The 19342-nt window shown below is 35.2% G+C and overlaps 1 protein-coding gene across 1 annotated transcript in view; it reads left to right on the top strand.

The window, feature by feature from the left end:
• Positions 1 to 19342, top strand: part of EML5 (EMAP like 5) — a 114152-nt gene that overhangs the window by 75490 nt on the left and 19320 nt on the right. Inside the window, 8 exon segments of the mRNA XM_075711926.1 lie at positions 528 to 704; positions 1646 to 1847; positions 3526 to 3652; positions 5234 to 5248; positions 11725 to 11733; positions 17952 to 18030; positions 19095 to 19130; positions 19132 to 19225. Coding sequence (XP_075568041.1) covers positions 528 to 704; positions 1646 to 1847; positions 3526 to 3652; positions 5234 to 5248; positions 11725 to 11733; positions 17952 to 18030; positions 19095 to 19130; positions 19132 to 19225 — 739 coding nt within the window.

Raw genomic sequence — 19342 nt, 5'->3', positions numbered from 1 at the left:
TACCATTTAGGTACCTTTGAAAACCTATTGCAGATAGCCCTTCCACAGCCCCAACCTTGCTGTGGAAGACCTCATGTCTATCTTTACATAACAATGCAATATAGTATACATAATATACATAGGCAAATGTAGTATATTGTAGCTATAATATTGATTTGTTTTCTCAGGCATAAAGCATTGGCATAGGGCAGAGAGTGAAAATGGATAATTTTCAAATAGTATTTTCTATGAGATTAAAAGGCAGTGTTGAAAAACATAATTTGTTTTCTCTAGCCTGTGGAAGGGCAGGTAAGGTCAAAAATTTTTTAAATACTTTTAGAGGTTTTGGAACTGGAGGTTAATATAGGTAAAATTAAGGGTCTTTAATGAAATCCTGAATTGTCAGAAAATAAGCGGTTAATGTGTTAAAATATTAATCTTTTAGATGTGACTTATCTTTCAGAGTAAGGACTTTTTCTTGTAATCAAATATGGAAGAAAACTGCCTGGGAAGAAGTATCCTCTGTCTCAAACAGGTTGTTTTTGTAGGTAGAAAAGATTGGCTGGGCGTCATGGACAAGTGTTTTGGGCTCTTGCTGTGAAGGAATCTGGCCAATAATTGGTGAAGTCACAGATGTAACTGCTTCATGTCTCACTAGTGATAGTAAAGTATTAGCCACAGGAGATGACTTTGGATTTGTGAAACTCTTTCGATACCCTGCTAAAGTAAGTAATTTTCAGCTGTTCATGGAGAAGATTGATTAATAAAACTGCGTTTTCAAAACTGTAAAAATTCATCACTCAGAACAAAATAGTGCTTTTATACTTTTGTCCTTATGATCAAAGAAGACATTCAATATTACACTGCAATTTGCAATGCATTAAACTTGCAATTAGTAAGAATGACCGTTCCAGGTCAGACTAAAGAGACATCTCATGTAGTGTCCTATCGCTGACAGTGGCAAATGCATATGAAAAACTGTAAGAATGGGAATGGGACAGGCGCTGTCTAATAGTATCTTAAGCATTAACATCCTCAGTGTGGTTTTTATCAGTGTTGTTTTTAGCCTGTTAAGCTATTGTTTTGGAAGACAATGAACATTTGTCCCTCACCTTCATTTCACTCATGATTTCACAGATCTTCTTTCTGTCCAACCTTGGTCATTTTTCTCTGAGATGAAGAGCTTTAATATTGAATTTAATCATGCATTGTAGAAAAGCCATTCCAGAAGCACATTATATTTTTACTGCTCTTCTAGAACCTTTCTAGTTTTCCTGTATATTTATCAGTAAATAAGTCTTCAGTTTTGAATATTTTGCCATGCTAGGGTTGGTAACAATGCACAAGTATGTACTCAAAATACTCTATGTGCATTTTATTCTTAATGTGTTAGATTATTTTCTCTCTTAGGAAAAATGATACAGTGTTTATTGCTGGAATCTGTTTATAAACACATTCTTGCACGCTTGGTATGGAAATATGGTTAATGTTTCATGAAGTTGCTATAGGAGAGGAACTTGGCAAATCATGTGATACATACAAATGCAAAACAGCTGAAGCATAAACTGTAAAGAAGTTAAGAACATGTTGTACACTGGCAATTCATTTCAGTTTTATCTAGCAGACTGGTTAAATTTGATCGGTGCCTTTTATTCTCCCTTCTTAGGGAAAGTTTGGAAAATTTAAGAGATATGTTGCTCACAGTACCCATGTAACAAATGTCCGTTGGACCTATGATGACAGTTTGTTGGTCACTGTTGGAGGAGCAGACACTTCTTTAATGTTGTGGACTTATGAGATGGAAGGACATCGGGATAGCAGGCAGTGTGACAGTGAAGAGTCTGATCTAGATTCTGAAGAAGATGGAGGTCAGTAATAATTTATAAAACTACCTGGATTATGCTCTCTCAGGATGACTTTATTAATAGAAAACTGCTAATTTAGAAACAATCAAGTTTTATATTTGATTGTTTTAATCTTAAATAGTGAAGATGCTTCAAAAACGTTAAGTAAAATTTCAGGGAAAGGACTGATAAACTGTTGTGAAGAAAATGATAATGAAGTTTTTGACTTACTGCTTTGAGTCAGAGTATATAAAAAGACTCTTGACATCTTTTAAATGAAAAAATATTAAGTGCCAATTATAGGTAACTTCCAAAAATCTATACAGAAAAATACATGAATCACATTTTAGATTTGGGCACTAATTCTAATGGAATTATGTTGAAATCTGTATAGTGTGAGATCATAGTTATCTTGATGTTATAGCATCTGTTTCCATAACATGAAAGCATAGTAGACTGAGGTAGACTGATGTTCATATATGGAACAATCTATTGCAAGATCATAATATCAATAATTATAAAGTGTTAATGACATTTCGTAGAACTAATTTCTGTTGGTTTTGCCATACTTAACGTTTTCCTTTTCACATTGTAATTCCAAAGGTTCATGAGCCTCCAAACTTGTTCTCTCTGCTCCCAAGTGCAATTTTTCTTCCTTGTCAATTCCTTAGTCTTCAAGCATTTTTAAACTATCACTGCTACTCTTTAAATAGTTCTGTGTAACAAAGAACTTCAGTTTTCACTAAAATCTGCTAAATAACCAAGGAAACACTTTAAATATTAGAGGCATATTAAACATCCATTGGAAAAGAATTTTTATGCCCTGTCTTTCTGCTTAAAAATATTTAAGACTATATCCGCAAAGTAACTTAATTGCCTACAGGGACACTTGGTCAACTTTAGCTTCCTGAATCAAAAATTGCAATCTTCAGATCTTTTGTTCAGCTTCTGCCTGTGACCTGTTAGCACATCTTTGCCCAATAACCTTCCCTAAGCTCTGGTGCTTTACGCAGAACCCTCTTAAGCTATGTGTTCAAAAATACTCTAAAAGAAAGAGAGTTCTGTTCAGCTTTACAAGAAAAGACATTGACATCTTTTTCCACAAAAGTTTCTCTTCATCAGGTCCTATTGATTTAAGTTAGAGTTAAGAACTAAGTTGGCATTAGTAGTCTCGTTTTTTGAAAAAAAACGGAGGGTAAGTAACAACCCTATCACTATTTAGCCTTTTTTCCATGTTTACTATAGTAAACATCATCTTGATGTGCCTGACTGTCCCTAAGCATTGTGTAAGAATCCTATGCGGACCTATAGATTCCATCCTAACGGATGCATCCTGAAATTGAGAACAACTTGGCCCAAAATCTTCCAGAACTTAACAGCAGGTGTTATGTAGCAAGGTCCTTTGTTAGTGACCCTGAGTTACGGTCAACCAAGCAGAAATGGGATAGCTTTGAATGTCCCTTGAATCTTTGTTAATCATTTTTTCCACAAAGATATTGTAGAGAATTTTTTTCTTAGAATGTCTTTTATTAACAGTGTTCATTATTCCCAGCTATTTTCCTTCTGTTGTGTATTTATGTTACTAGTAATACATGGTATAATTGTTCTTGTAGTTCAGTACATTGTTGAAAGCTGCACAAATTATGATTTAATTTTTTTTTCTGGTATCTTATTTTGATACTGTTCATTCTAATTTTGTTAGGTTATGATAGTGATGTGACAAGGGAAAATGAAATTAATTACACCATCAAAGCCTTATCAACAAACATTAGACCAATGTTTGGAATTAAGCCTCATCTGCAACAAAAGGAGCCAACCTTAGATGAAAGGTAATTGCTAAATTACAATTCTAGCCAAGAAAGCAATCTGAAAAGATGATTAATAGTAAAACTTAATTATATTGGAATAATATATGCATCTTAAAAGGGTATATATAAAAAGAGTGGAAATATTTCTTTGGGAAAAAAAAAACCTGAAGAGGAGTCTTGCCTAAGGACTAGGCTGTATCTCTTTTTCAGAGAGCACAAAAGACTACAAATGATGTATGTGTATTATTATGTTTGGGGAGTTTCTTGAGATAATTGCTATTTGCTGGTGTTTGATAATATGTTCCTTTTGAAACTTAAATACCAAGTGGCATCTAGTGATGGCATTATAGGCATGAACCTGTATAATTGTTTTATTGAAAGACATCTCTCAATTTTTTGTTTTCACCAACAAACTAATCTGATTAATTCAGCTGTAATTTCTCCTTGCATTGTTTCTGTCTCCAGGTAACTTCTACCTTTCTTTGAAAAATTCTGTCCACAGTGGTTCTGCAGTTTCTATTAATGAGTCTTGGAAAATGAAGTTGATTGCTTTGCAGTGTTGGTTGTATTGCTTGGTTCACTGTCATATGCTTTAGAAGAGAAGGGGGTGGGGAGCAGAGTAGAATAAGACCAGCAGGTAAAGTAGATGTGAAATAAGAAAAATATTTTATAACCACTAGAACATAATCTGTTGTAGAATCTGCAGCTGAGCACAGGACCCTGAAAGTTGTTGGTTGTTGTCAGCAAAATCAATGTGGACAGTGTATGTGAGGGAGAAGGAAAGAGAGATTCCTAATACGATACAGTGGCAATTGAGGAACACTAGTATTAAAGAGAGAGAAGTGAGGAAAACACAACACAGTATAATTAGGAGTAAGGATATAGAGAAAGAGCAGACTGGAAACTTCCTGCCGGAATGTGAGGAGTTCTGTTATGATGCATATGCCTCTTTCTGCAGTGAAGCTGACAGATCTGTGATGCCCTTGTTGAGAAATGCAACCTGACGTTTGTGGGAGTTTTGGTGTGGTGTCTTCTGTTTTCAAGCTGTGTTGCTGAAGGAGAGAACATATAAAGCTGTGGATTCCTGTCTTGCATTGAAAATGCAATTCTGTTTATTAATTAGATGTATTTGATGTGGAAATCGAAAAGAAATAATGTGCATGGTATCAACATTTTGGATTTATATTTAGTCTTGTTAATGAAAGCTGTGATTAAAGAATTTTTTTTTTCGATGAAATTATAAACCTCTTGTATTTCTTCCAATAATTGTTTCTGGAAGCTGAGTGAGTTCGTTTTTCAGTTTCAAATAAAATATTAAATAAAATTAATTGTGTAATAAGGTAACTAGGTTCTGATTCAAAATGCATGAAAGTTCATGAAAGGATTCCATTGTCTGCATTGTTTGAAAGTTTGGGGCCCTAAAACTTCAAATAAAAGTTTTTGTGAAGAGTAAAACCAGAATATGGTTACTGTATGCATTTTAACTTCTGTTCTGCTGAAGTTAATATTGTGTAAGACTGGTAAATGTTTTAGTAAGTCTACTTTCATAGGTACTAATTTTTATTTTATTTTTGTTTCCTTTCCCTTTTGCTTCCTGTGAAGGCAGGGGGTAGTGAGGTAAGTTCATTTACAGAAAGTCCAGGATCAAATGCATTTTAATAATTTAAGCTGCTTGGGAAAGCAGTTATACTTTAAAATAGAAGTGAAGGCTTTAACTCTTTAGTATTAAATAGTAGCTTGTTAATGGGTAGAAAAGGGATAAGGTACAAAAAATAAGCCCAGTTCTCAGTCTGAATAGACGTGAGTGGGTGCTAAATAGAGTATTTGGGGGAGGTGATCAAATCTCATCCTCTTTTCCTCAATACTTTGGATTGGCTAAGGAACAGCTTGACTTACATAGCTATAGTCAGAGAGCTCACCTGTTTGTGGACTTCTGTAAGGCTATATCACAGTGTTAGTGCAGAGGTCCAACATGGAATAAAAAGTGCAGGGAGCATGTTGCAGAGATGCCTGAAGTGGCTATACGAGCAGTATCACCACATCTGCACCACTGTGTTTGGAGTTAATAAAGCTTCAGGGACAAGAGGAGCATTATTGACTTGGCTGCAGCATTTTACCAATGTACCTATACTACTTAAGGAGCTGAGCTACTACTCCACGTAACATTAATATGATATGCAGAGTCGCTAGCTTAGGTGCCTGCATTAGGTAATGAGTTTTTGCACATACTCTATTTAGAATACATGCATACTCAAAACCATATGTTTTTGTATGCATACAAATGCTCTTACATTTGTAGTGCAACAAATCCTTGGGCTGTAGGCCATCCTTCAGACTTGTAGACTGAGCTGCCAGGACTCTTGGACCTACACTGGTTAAGAAAGGAGAACCCCTCTCATACCTACCCAGACCCTGTTTTCACGATGAAATCATATCCCTGTGGTGACAGATGATAGAATTGTGTTAATCTCTGTGTATCCTTCTGCAGACAACTTGACATAATCAAGAAAGCTACTGTCTTCATCTGAATTTTAGATCATACCACTAACAACTTTTATCAAATTAATTCTGTTTTTTGGCTTTTAAAAAACGTATATCTGAAAAGTCAATGTTTCTGTATATGTTACACAGAGTGTGTATAACTTATAATAGGCTTTTCTTCTGTGTTTGTTCATTTACAGGGTGTTTGGGTGTACTGCTCAGAGTGTGGGTAGTACATCTGTGGCATTCCATGTTATGCGTAGGCTTGTCATATTGACTGCCAAACATTAGAAGAGATACGTTTCTTGTAGTATCACTTTATTGGAATCCGTGTATTCTCAGGATCACAGGTACACACCAGTGTAGAATGTGCTTCTGAGAATGTCTTTCAAGTAATTTTGACTCTGTGTATGAAGGAGATTCCTTATCAGAAAGTATCTAAATCTCTTTTACTATTGAGTGTAGGAAGAGTTTAATTCCCTGTGGGAGAAGACAGAGATAACTCCAATAAAGACTTTAAAGACCATACAGAAAATGCAGTTGGTACTTAGGAGTGTTGTACCTGACAGCTGAAATGGAATTCATAAACACTAGCTGAGTAGCGAAGTTCCCTCTATATAGAAGGAATACGATTTTTAGAAAGGTTAAGTTGATCTCACCTTTTATGTTGTAAGTAGTAGGATGATGTAGGAAATCAGAGTTATAGGCCAATTAGTCCATCAAAAATTCAAATACACATCACCAGGTGGGTCAAAAGAGTGTCACTCCTTTTTGCTAACGCTCTGCAGAAAGGAATGAAAGAATCCCTAGGGTCAGAAAGGGAGAATAAGCAAAAGAGGCTGCAAAACACTGCAGTCTGGTGGGTAGGTAACTTCTTTGTGAAGTATGGAACATGGGATTCTGCTTTTGGTGTAGCATTATCATTTTCTTCCAGTGACCCTTAATTGAAAATGTAAATGCAATTCCCAGAAGGTGAATCTGATCAAAGGATTATTTTTGCTCTCCAACAGAGGTAGTGTTCTGTTCTCAATTTCGGTTTTTGCTCATAAATTACTTTTTCTCCTTGCAAAAGCAGAAGTTAAAAAAAAAATGTTTTCCCCTTCACAAAAGCACAGTTTTACTAGGAGCAACAGACATTTCTGTGTCTTAACCATTTTTATGGCTAACACATTAGCTTGAGATACGAGTTGCATCAACTCGTACTTCTAGGCAGCACTGCCTTTATTTTTTCCTTCAAGACAAACATGATTTTCCCCATTTTTTCTGGGACGCCTTTTTTTGGTAACAGTCTTATCTAAGCAATTCAGTATTTGAAAGAAAATAATAAGGTAAATATTTTTGAAGCCTTAAATGTTTAGGTCTGTTCTATCTACTGCTTGAGACAGTTGAAGAAGAAAACAATACATGTCATAAATAAGTATTTAGAGGTGAATGGAAGAAATAGTTTGCTGCACACCGAGCCTGAGCTTTCAGGCATAACCGTTTGCAGTTTTATTGCACAGTTCCCATAATTAAAAGGCAACTGGGTTAGTGGGCTCTAGTACTAGAGAGCACACATGACCAGAAGATGCAAGCTATAAAAGAATACAGCTGGCAGTAAGTCATTGTAATATGGCCCACTGATGCTGAGAACGAAGCGAAATGGTAGCATGGCAGTGGTAGTGTTTGGTCTTTGTTTTGGGACAGTAAGGAAAAATGTAGATGGAAGACCTACAAGACTGTGTTAGCTTCAAAGCTATTTCAGCTTGCTTTTGATTGTGTATTTGAAAACCATTATTTTTCTTTGCTCTTCTAGGTACCCATACAGGAATGTTCACTTTATTGGAAGTTTTGAAATTTAAAAAGTTGCTTTAGAGACTTTCTTTCCAAGTCTTAAATCAGCATTACTTCATTATATGATACAATGATTTGAAAAAATCAGCAGACTGTTGGCTAGAGTTGATAAGTCTGAAAGTTAGTTTTAGCTTTCTTTTAGAAGTTAGCGGGACAGGTATTTTTTGAAGAGATGCTAGTGCTGTAAAAGTTGGTATGTTGAATAGGAATATGTTAAACAAATTTCAGGCACGTTTTTCGAACAACTTATGGATGCTAGAACTCAAGATTTCATTCAGATTCAATTGGTTTAAGGTCTGCTTGCAGTGTCGTTTAAGGCTACCTCTACTAATGATATGCCATTCTCTAGTCGTAGAATTACCGTAATATATCATTGACATTGGAATACTTATTTTAACTTCTATTGAAAACACAAAATGGCATTTGCTGTGAGGCAGCACTTATGTCTATAATTTGAATTATATATAATCTCTGAATAGTACTATTACAAGATAGTATTTTTATGTGAAAAGATGTCTACTGTGTGTCTAAAGTGGCTCTATCCTTTACTGAAAGTTCTCTCCTAGTATGTTTTTGTGCTAGGTAGATTGCTCAGAAGAAAAATCCATCATGGATGGTTAGTTTTGAAAACACTTCTGGCTTAGCTACTCCCTGAACTTTAAATCACTGGAGGTTGGGAGAAGAATCTGGAAGCTATCACTCTATTGTTATTCTGTTCTTATACTCCCTGAAGTGTTCATTATTTGTCACTGTCAAAGGGAGGATGCTGTGATTAATGTACCTTAGATCAGAATGACTGGACCAAGAGATCTCAAAACTAAACAACCAGGAATTCTGGTTTAATTTTTCACCATAAATTTACCATACTAAAGATTTGCAACTTTTGCAACTAAAGATTTTGCAACTAAAACCTCTGAAAGAGTTTGTCTCTCATAGTCATCACTATCCTGTTTTCTTAATACGTATCATTACTCAGACCACATGCTGAGATCCCAGTGTTTTCTATCTTTTGAAAATTCTTTAGATGCTCTGCATCCACTCCCAGATGCAATTCAAAAACAGGCATTGTGGCAAAATTGCTTCCAAATGTTTTTTTAAATTTTTTTTTGTCTTGAGGATTTTGTTTGTGAGTGGAAGGAATATGCAAAAATACATAACCTATTTTAGATCCTTGTATATTCATAATGGGAAGGGAACTAATAAATATTTACAAACTAGTCCTTTACTGATCCAGAAGTGTGGTGTGTTTTTTTTTTTTTTACCTGATACAGACAGCAACTAAATCTAAATTATATTTCCAAGGGGGTGAGAGAGGGAGGAAGCGACTGAAATGAGTCTTCCTGTATCTGAACCTCACAATTATCACCTTGTAATTGCCACTGAAATTCAGAGATTTTTATACAAACATCTTCCATATGTTTTGGATAAATGGATGGAATGCAATTAGATTTTTCTGCTTGCCAGTCTAGTGACTTGTGATATGAATGTAAATAGCACAAATTCCAAAGTTCTTTTTGTAAAAAATCAGCTTTATCCTCTCTTTTCGCTCTGTCAAGCTGTGTGATTTGGGAAGGGAGAAGCCAGGAATCAAAAATTATAGCAAGGGACTTTCTATTAGCAGCTTTTTCCCTCTCTCTTTTCACCCTGTTTGCAGAATAAATTAGATTACAGGAAAGTTTAAATTTAATTTAACTTTTTTTTTAACGGTTTTAGAAAGAAGGCAGGGCTTTTTGAAGCTAACCTTTCTGTGAATCAATTTCTGCACATCGGCATGTACATTATTGCAGGGCATTAACCTTGAGATTGAAAACGCTGAAATTTCTAGAGATTTCATTCTTCACAAGGAAGAATCATTAGTTACTTGTATTACTGTGTCTCTGAGCACTAGCGATAGACTAGAACAACATTATGGAAAGGAATGGTCTACCTTTACCAGTTTGAGGTAATTATTTTTTCCTCCCAAAGCTGAGCTAACTCATGTCTTTGAGGAAATCAAAAAGCCAGTTACCAAAGTATCAAGGTTTACCAAATCATCTCCAGTTTTGAATGGAAGGGAAAAAAACTATTAATTTTGCAACTAAAATAATCAGGTATGACCAGGAAAGAAGCGTCTAGAGGAACAACAGCATGGCCCAGTGATGAGGGTTGCAAGATTTGTATTCGGGTTATGATCTGTGTAGACTGACTTTATCAACAGAACCTAAGAAGTTATGTGAACAATATGCATTTATTGAAGACCTCAAGAAAAGGATAACTGAAACACAGGCGTATTGGTAGATAAGTTGAGTACAGCTCCAAATACATCTCACATAGTTCAGTGATGAAGAGAGCACCTAAGTCTTTTATGAAATCTGCCTTGTACCAATTAGACATTCTATCATATCTCCATATATGTAAATATTTACCAGCTAATAATTAGATATGTCACATGCAGTCCATGTGGAAAATCTTGTTCCATACTTAAATCATGAGATTGCAAAAGTGGAACTGCAGATTAAAGAATTGAAACTGCCAAATGAAAGCTAAAATTTTTCCTCTGACTGTGTGAAAGTTTGGTTCAGTGTACACAGGAAAATTGTGAGAGAACTGTGATCCATTCTTGGAGAAACTCGCATTTCCCCTGCATAGTGCTTATTCTGAAAAATACCTGAAGGTATTTGAATTCTGTAGTCCTTGAAGAATTGCATGTTATTGACTGTAAAACCTGTTCAAGATGTATTTGAATTTTATTGGGAGAAATGGTTTAGCTGTTTCATGTATGAAGAAATAGTGCATCAGTCTTGCGTTGCAGAATAAAGTTGGAACTAATTAGAAGAGATTCAGTAAAACAGATTTATTTTCATTTGGGGAAAAAAAAAAATCCATTTGTAAGTTGGTAACACTGTTTTCTTAATTTTTTGGAAAGTTTCCCCTAACAGATGAGAGAGAAATTGTTTTTGCTTCACCTATAAGTGAAAAAGACTGATAACTAGTGTCTTTGCTGCAGTGGAATTGCTTGGTATTTCTTAAAAGAAAAGCAAATCAAAACAAAGGAAGTGTACCCGCTAATCAGACTGATGAAAAGTGCCCATGCACAGTGCAGATATCAGGAAATAATCTGTACATGCCCATATATTCTGATGGTTAATAATGATTTTTTGCTAGTCAAAGTATAGGAGTATGTGTCATGCGTGACTGAGAAAACCCATCCAGTGCAACAAATTTGTGAAACAGACGCCCAAATATCTTCAGTCACCATAAACTGAATTAAATTATCATGAAAAAACAGTATATATCAGCAGTGCTCAGTACCCCACACATTTTGACTAGCTGAGATAATTGTATTTTAGTATAACAATGTATTTTTATGAGTGAACTTGAACATCTGTTCATAATAGTGAGTTGACTTCTATCCATCAGCTCATTTTGGGAAGCTAAACCTGCAAAACCTTTCTTTGAGTAATTCAGGTGTTTGCCAACTCTTTAAACACTTGATATACTTCAGAGGTTTTTGGGTCTGCTTCTGCTTTCTTTCTCTGTTTACAGTAGGAATCATTGCTAAGAATTGTATTCTCATGCCAACACATGTTCATAATTCTGGTTTAAGTGAATGGGAGTTTTCTGTGCAAATAATAGATTTACATAACCTATGAAGTTGTGAATAATCCCCTTGTTGTAAAAAGAAGTAAACAAACCAGAAAGTCAATAATAATTCTTTCCATGAATGATTCACTGACACCTAGCTTTCAGCAAAACTTGTATAAGTAATCCTTTTCTCTTTCCCACCTGCTGCTGAAAAGAGGTTCCAGGTAATGCTTTTATTTTGCTATCTAGTCCATGTTTTACAATCATCTCCCATTTTCCTTAAAAAGCCATCTGTCATGTTGGGTGCTATACCATGCACCTATCACTCTTCAGAATACTGCTGTATTACGAATTTTAAATGTATATGTATTCGTTGTAGTTCTGTTCCATACAATAAGCTAGATATTTATTTGCCTACCAATATAAAATTAACTACATGGACCATTAAACTTACCTATGTTTTACAAATAATATTTTTCAATATTTATTAAAATATGGAGATTAGCACTCTCTCCAGTCCCTAGTGGGCAGCTATCCACCTCAAAGGTGGATTGTTTTACATTTGATGCGACAGTCTCACCTGAGATGTCAGGGTGTCCATGTTGCTAAATTTGCATACACATTGGTCCATACAAAGTGGCACTTACTACTCATAGGACATATTAAAATAATTACGGCTAATCATTGTCAAGAAGCAGTATTTAAAAACTACCAGGTTTCATTATCTTGTAATGGAAATCAGAACTCTAAAGTTTCACAAGTGACTTTGAAAATCTTACCAAGAGTGAATGGAAAGAACTCCTCCTTACTTTTAAAATTAATTCTCTACTTCATGCTTGCCAGCACCTTTTGGGGAGGGCAATGAAAGTTGCTTCATGCTGAAGGCTAGTGCAAAATCAACCGCTAAGTTCTCTGCAAGTCCCCAAAGTACAAGGTGCAGCTACGGTGACCCTCACAGGAGGGGACTTCTTTTTTTGTACAAACAGCTCTAATTTGCTCTATGAAATCATGCCCAAAATAACACTTGGATTTTTAAAACAGAAATAAATATTGTAATTGAAATTGTCATAAGTTACCATGGAACTCAAAGAATTCATGGCAGTTTATATTAACCACAGAAGACCCTGCCTTGTTGTGTTAATAACTTCAGAAACTCAGTGTCAGTAATAAAAATAGGGAGTGAAATACCCATGTTGTCTTCTATGATGTTGTTGTATCAGTATCAGATATTGCAACTATGTCTAAACCATGAGAAAGGGATTTCTTTGTTTCACAAACTACTTCACAATGCTTGTATTCCATTTTTATAGTCTCATAGCAAGTAATATTAAAATATATATACTGATTCTATTTTCATGTTGAAAAATAAAGTACCAATATTAAGATATTTATTTCCCCAGTGATAGATGGCTGGAACTCTCCTTGCACATGTTCAAACTGACCCCATCCATATATGCATTCACCCCAAAATGTTATTCATGCTCTCTTTCCCATCTTTTGCGCACAGTTTTTGAGCATGCAGCCAGTTAGAGATGCAGGTGTATGACCACTGTGTGTTATATATGCCATTAGTCACTTTCCTGCACATTAAATAGCAAATGAAAAATATCTTTAGCTTTTGCACCTTTAAAAAAAGCACTAGGAAAATGTATTCTGGTGTCCTTCAACATTCCTGCTTTTAAATGCACAAGTTGTCATCTTGAAACTTAATTGGGAAAAAATACATATGTGCTTGTAATTTGCATGCAGTTCCACTGCTCTGAATCAGTATAGAATTAGTCTTTCATAGATGAGCACTTCTATAAATTGTTTAGGTGACCTGTGAGATAACATAGCTGAGTATAAATTGTCAAGTTTTATTGGCCAATGTACAATTACTTTATTCTTTTATATGGTAATGTACAAATGTAAATGTACTCTAATGATAGGCTAAGGATGGATTTCAACCTGTATTTGTATCTGTTTATCTGTACAGCCTTTAAGTATAGATGGTTGTTTCAAGCAGTTGTAATGTGAGATTGTTTTACCTCTTCTCCCATTCTATCACAAGGGATTAGCAGACAGCAGATGTTACAAAAATGCCACATTCTAGATCCAAGCAGCAGAGAAATCTTCACTTCCAGTCAGTTCAGTTCCAGTAACATAAACCTGTGCCAGCACCGTGTCCTTTCAGTTTTTACTGCTTTCATGAAACTAGATATGCTCTCCTGCTCTATTTAATTTTTCTGCTTTTTTTCTCTAACTCACTTTTCCCTCCATCTTTCAGGTACATAAATGAAATGGGGGGGGGAGAAATGAGCTTGAGTGCTCTGTGTCAAATGTGAGTGTGATGAGTGGAAGAAGGGGGGCTCTTTATGCTGTGTTTTATCAATTTCTAGAGCAACAGTAATAAGACTAGCTGGATTGTCCATGACAAATCTGAAATTAAAAATACAACATATTTGGAAGCATGCTGGAGTGAGCAGGAGGTGGATTGGGCAGTTTTGCTCAATCTTCCCCTACCCCCATCTGTAAAGCTGGACCGACTTCCAGCGATGGAGCCTGCAGCCCTTGCATGCTGCCTGCCAGCTCAGCACCAGCATTGTCACTCACTTCTACTCCAGACCTGTCTGGATGACCCAGGGTCATCAAGTTTGCTACTGCTATTAAGATGGTTTGGTTTTGTGGGGGCTGTGTGTGTGTGTCCTGCCCCAGGGAAAAACCTGTTGAACCTACTTTTCATTTTCTTTACCTCAAATACATAATTACAGGGGTTTCCTCTGCTATTTTAGATGTATCCTTTTTATTTCATTGAATCTCCCCTGACCTATGCAGTCTTCCCTCAGTCTCTGATTTTTATGTATCTTTACAACAACAGTCAAACAGCACTGGCCTCTGACAACTGATAAACGTACACTGTTCATCCTAAATAATAGCGTTTCTGGGAATGCCATTTTTCTTCCTAGAAGCTCTAAATGGAGATGGGCATAAAAATATTTTTATGGATAGATTGTTAAGAATTGTCCTAAGAAAATTGGACTCAGTTCCCTACAGTTTGGACTTCTTGCTTCAGATCAGGTTGGGTTTTTTGGTGGTAACTACTACATAGTAGTCCCCTGTCTTTGATCTGAAATCTTCATTTGCTCTTGTGCTACTTTTCATAGATTTCTTTATTTTTTTAAAGAGTGGCATTAATTACTGGTATGCTTCTTAGTCTGCTGTTCAAAGTAGTAGAGAAATTCAAGATTACTAGTTCTAGAATCTGACATTCTTGTTCCATGTGCTGGCTGCACTGTAATCTAAAGGAAGGTACATTTAAAAATTTCCTTGCTGTCTGAAAAGCAACAGAAATTATGCTTCTCTCTCAGCTAGGAAGGCTCTCTGGAACGGTAAGAGGAGTGTATCTTTTTCTACTTTCTTCAAGAAGGTTTGGATTTTTTTCTGCTGGTATGTGTGTAGGCTGTCAGTCATGTCTTGGGGTTGATGCTTCACAGCTGAATAAGGTGGCATTGTGATTTTCTTTTTAGTCCTTAATGTCATTGACAGCTGGATTTGTTTTTCTCCGGAAGCCTTTTTGAGTTCTACAACATGCCAGTAGAGGCAGCATGCACAACAAACAGCATGCCAGTCTCACATTTCTGCAATACCTGCAATACTCCCTACAGTACTTGCTGTTTGATTTTATAGCTGCTACATGGGATAAGAGAAGGTAACATGATAGTGGAAAACTAGTGAACATTGATACTATTTATTATAGGTTGCTCTCTTTCTCCCCCTTTCTGATTCTTGGGGAAACTAATGGTTAGGACCAACAGAATCACTGTTGGTATACAATTTTTCAATTTTCAGTACTTCAGCATTGTTCCTGATTTCCATGTTTGAAAAGAGAAAGGTACATGTTGTGTTTGCTTAATTTAAAAAAGGATTTAAAGTCGACATTATGTAAGTGTTTTTTAAGGAACCACTTTTGTATAAGTGTTTTTTAAGGAACTTCTTGCATTCATGAGTGTGCTCCTAGTTACCTAATAAATGAGCAGCAATTACAGAGGTATCAAAGGAATTAAGGAGCTTTAGTTATAATTCAAAGTAATAAAATGTAGGTAGGAAAAAAATTGATTAGCAACTCTTAATATCATTAACCTGTTACACAAATCGGGTATTATATATATTTCAATAACTATAATTCTTAGCCATAAAATAACAGGAAATGTATAATCATGGGTACGTGCAATTCATTTAACTTGTTAACCATGTTCATTCTTTTGATTGCACAGGCAGAGAACTGGTTATTATATTGCCATATAACTTCAGAGATTGTAAGCACTAGGATTTGTTCAGTTTTAAGCAGTACTTATATTCGTATGCAAAAAAACCCCACCACTCCAAAACCCAAACAAAGCTTTATTTGTTAATATTTTGGGAGGTCAGTGTGACCATTTCAAAAAAGACACTGGAAAAAAAAGTTGTTCTTTACGAGAGAAGAGGGAATCTTAACATAAATTTACCTCAGATGTTTGATGAAGCTGTCTGATTTCCCCGCTGTCCCTCCAGCAAATTTTAATTGGACCTGGGCTGTATTAGTTTCTGTCTCTTCGTTTACTTGCATGAATAAGGGCAGGTATTTATTCTCTGTATCACTGAAGTGCTTTCAGAAAGTCTGTTTTCCACGAGTGATAAATTTGGAGTAGCAAAAACCAAGTGTTAGACTACCATTGTTTGTGAAATTATAAAAGTCTTTCTCAATACTTCAGCTAGTGTTCTCTGTTTTAATTTGCATTTATTTATGAATGAATATGAACTATGAGCCTTAGTTATTTTTCTTCATGCCTTGAATTTTCTTTCTAACTTGAAATTATTTCATACTTTGCTATGATAAGAATTTGTTTAATACAGCCCATATTCCCTCCCTGTGAAAAGACTCATTGTGTTAACTATCCAGTGTAAAGTAGCAATATTTATTTTTAGATCTGGATTTGGATTTTCTATTGTAAAGATTTTACATTTAATAAAATCTAAATTTATGATGCAGTATTAAACATTTGAAGTACCTACCTCTGGCCCTATCTAACACAATAGCCAGTTCTATTAAACTTGATCATGTTTGGGTGATCCAGGCATCTGACAGACTTCTTTACCAGACAGATTTTTCTTTTGTAATTTTTTTTTTCCATAGGTACTTTACAGGCTTCTAAGCATAAAGGAAGTAACTGAAGTGTCTCAGAACACAGTTTATACTTGCAGTATAATTTGCATTATAGTATGTACAAATCTCTTGATTGGTGATACGACATCAATCTATAAATTGTACTAAAATTAGGCAGGGAAAATGGAGGAATAAAGCTCAGAAAATGGTATTTTATTTGAATAACTGAAAAAAGTACTTTTTGAATGTAGTTCAAAATATACACTGTACGAACAAGTCATAGTCTGTTGTTCTTAGAAAAGACACGGTGATTATTTTGCATCAGAGTCATCATTCAAGAGCAGAGATGGAATTAAAAGTACTTCATACTAAAAAGGGAGTAGGAAAGAGAGCTGACCTGTTGCTTTGTATGGTATTAGTTTGTCACACTGCCCACTGGATTAAATCATCTGCATTTCATTGAATCTATTCGTAGAATTTATTTTTAAATGAATTGTACCTCTTCAGGTTCAAACTTATGGGTTTCTTTTTGTGGCCACATATGCTGTATATATAGAATCAATAACCAATGCTTCTGCACATTACTAGAAATAAATGCCTAATTTTGATAGATAAAATTTATTTGCTTTTATGTTTCTTTGTATATGAACAGTTGAACATAATCTGAAAGCTATGTTACAAATATTTCTCGTTAAGATTTCTTAATTAAATCTGGACTATTCAGAACAGTGGAACATAAGTTATGGCTAATATTCATGCATTTGCATGGTGATGGTTTACTTCCAACTAAGCCTTGATACTTCCAGCTAAACTTGTTTCTGTTGATGTAAGAGTGAATGGGCAGGAGTGCCTGGGGTTCTTTACAAACTATTATAAAAATAAGAAAAGTTAGGGCCTACTGAAGGCATGTGGGGACAGGAATTATTATCTCAAGTATTTAGATTAATCCTGTAAGCCTTAAAGTTTATCCAGTAAAAATTGAGGCAGAGAAGATGGAAGTACCGTAACAATATAGCATGAAAAAGCTCAGAATATTATATTAGTGATCATTCATTGTAAAACAAGCTTTTGCATTAAACTCGTGGATTGTTGAAGAATTGTCAGAAAACCTAGCATGTTAAACAAAGGTGGGTTTGGTTTCCGCCCTCCCCCCCCCCCCCCCCCCCCCGACAGAGGTATTTCTTTTAAAGATGAATACAAATATCAGTTAAGCAGGATAGGGCTATAAGTTTTCCATACGCAGTAGCAGGTTGGAAGGTACTGTGTTAGTATGGAATGGGTGACGGACAGCCTTCTCTTATTCACAGTTCTTTATTTCAGACCACCAGTTAGTAGGGCATTGCCACAGCCTGAAAAACTTCAGACAAATAATGTTGGGAAAAAAAAGAGACCTATAGAGGTAAGAAAAACACTGATCTCCTCCTGTTCTTCCTCTCCTTTTAGGATATTTTTTTTGCCATGAACTGACATATTTGTGGGTACACTAAATGTTTGTTTCATTTAAAATATATCGGAGAAAGAATATTCAATAGTGAGTAAATAGCAAAAAAATGGGGGAGAATTTTTTTTTTTGTAAATCCAAAAAAGCTGATATTACTTTTTCCTGCAAACAAAATGGAGCACAACTTAATTCTTAATAACAATAAAACCTTTTAAATGCAGTGGTGTGGGAAAGCAATATGTCCTGTTTAGATAACTGGATTGTTAATGGGTGTATCATCACTAATAAAAAACTAAGCATCTTTTACTGCAAAATTTTTTAAAATTTATTTTAAGCCTTTGTTTAAAATTCATCATTGTTAACAGTTTTAAAAATAAAATAATTTAAAAAAAAAAATCTATTAATCATGCCTTTAGCTCAGGTAGCTGGTTTTTTTTATTACATGGCCAAAGCAAATAAATATACCCACTTTGATTAATCTGAAGTGGAAATTTCATTTAACCCTGAAAAAGACAGTTCTTCAGTCAGCTGAAATATTTTTTAGTACATGAAACAAAACGTTTGGTGGAGCATAACAAATGGCTGTTTGCCGTCAGTGTTCTAGAAGTTTTAGGCTGTGATTCAGCTTTCTTAATTGCCAGCTGGAATTAAATTGTGGACTAATGTGGTATCTTCTGCATGAAAAGAGCTGTGTTCTTCTTGGATCACTGTAATATATTTATTTAAATACATGTGTATGAGTATCTCTGTGTGTATATATGTGTGGTGTATACACATATAAATATTCTACAGCATCCACCAAACAGAGCTGATAGGATGATTATGACTGTGTATGGCAAGAGTGAGCACCAACGTAAGCTGACAGGGTAGGTAGGATCTCCGTTTCTGTTGGTTTGAGACATTGTTTAAACTGCTTTTACTGCGTAAAGACATAGTTGAAAAATAATATCCTGGAAAAGATTGTGAAGTTCATAACTGCTTTAAGGTTTTGAGTATCTAATAGATGTAAATATCTTTTTTAGGACCTAATTTTGGAGCTGGTATTTGGGTACCGAGGCTAAGGACTGCAGAAACAATGTGCACTATTTGAACGATGGTGCTGATGTAATATATCATACTGCGTCTATTGGGATCTTGTATAATGTGGCAACAGGTAGGAGAAAAACCCACTTGAAGAAAAATGTTTATTCACATACGTGGAGTTACAGTTTATGAAGTTACTGGTATGCTTTAAATCTTATATAAGTATATGAGAAAATTATTATTACTT

The sequence above is a fragment of the Pelecanus crispus genome, chromosome 6 (assembly GCF_030463565.1).
Source record: "Pelecanus crispus isolate bPelCri1 chromosome 6, bPelCri1.pri, whole genome shotgun sequence".
In the NCBI taxonomy this organism is placed as follows: domain Eukaryota; kingdom Metazoa; phylum Chordata; class Aves; order Pelecaniformes; family Pelecanidae; genus Pelecanus; species Pelecanus crispus.
Note: the sequence above shows the minus strand (reverse complement) of the source record. Positions and strands in the feature narration are given on the sequence as shown.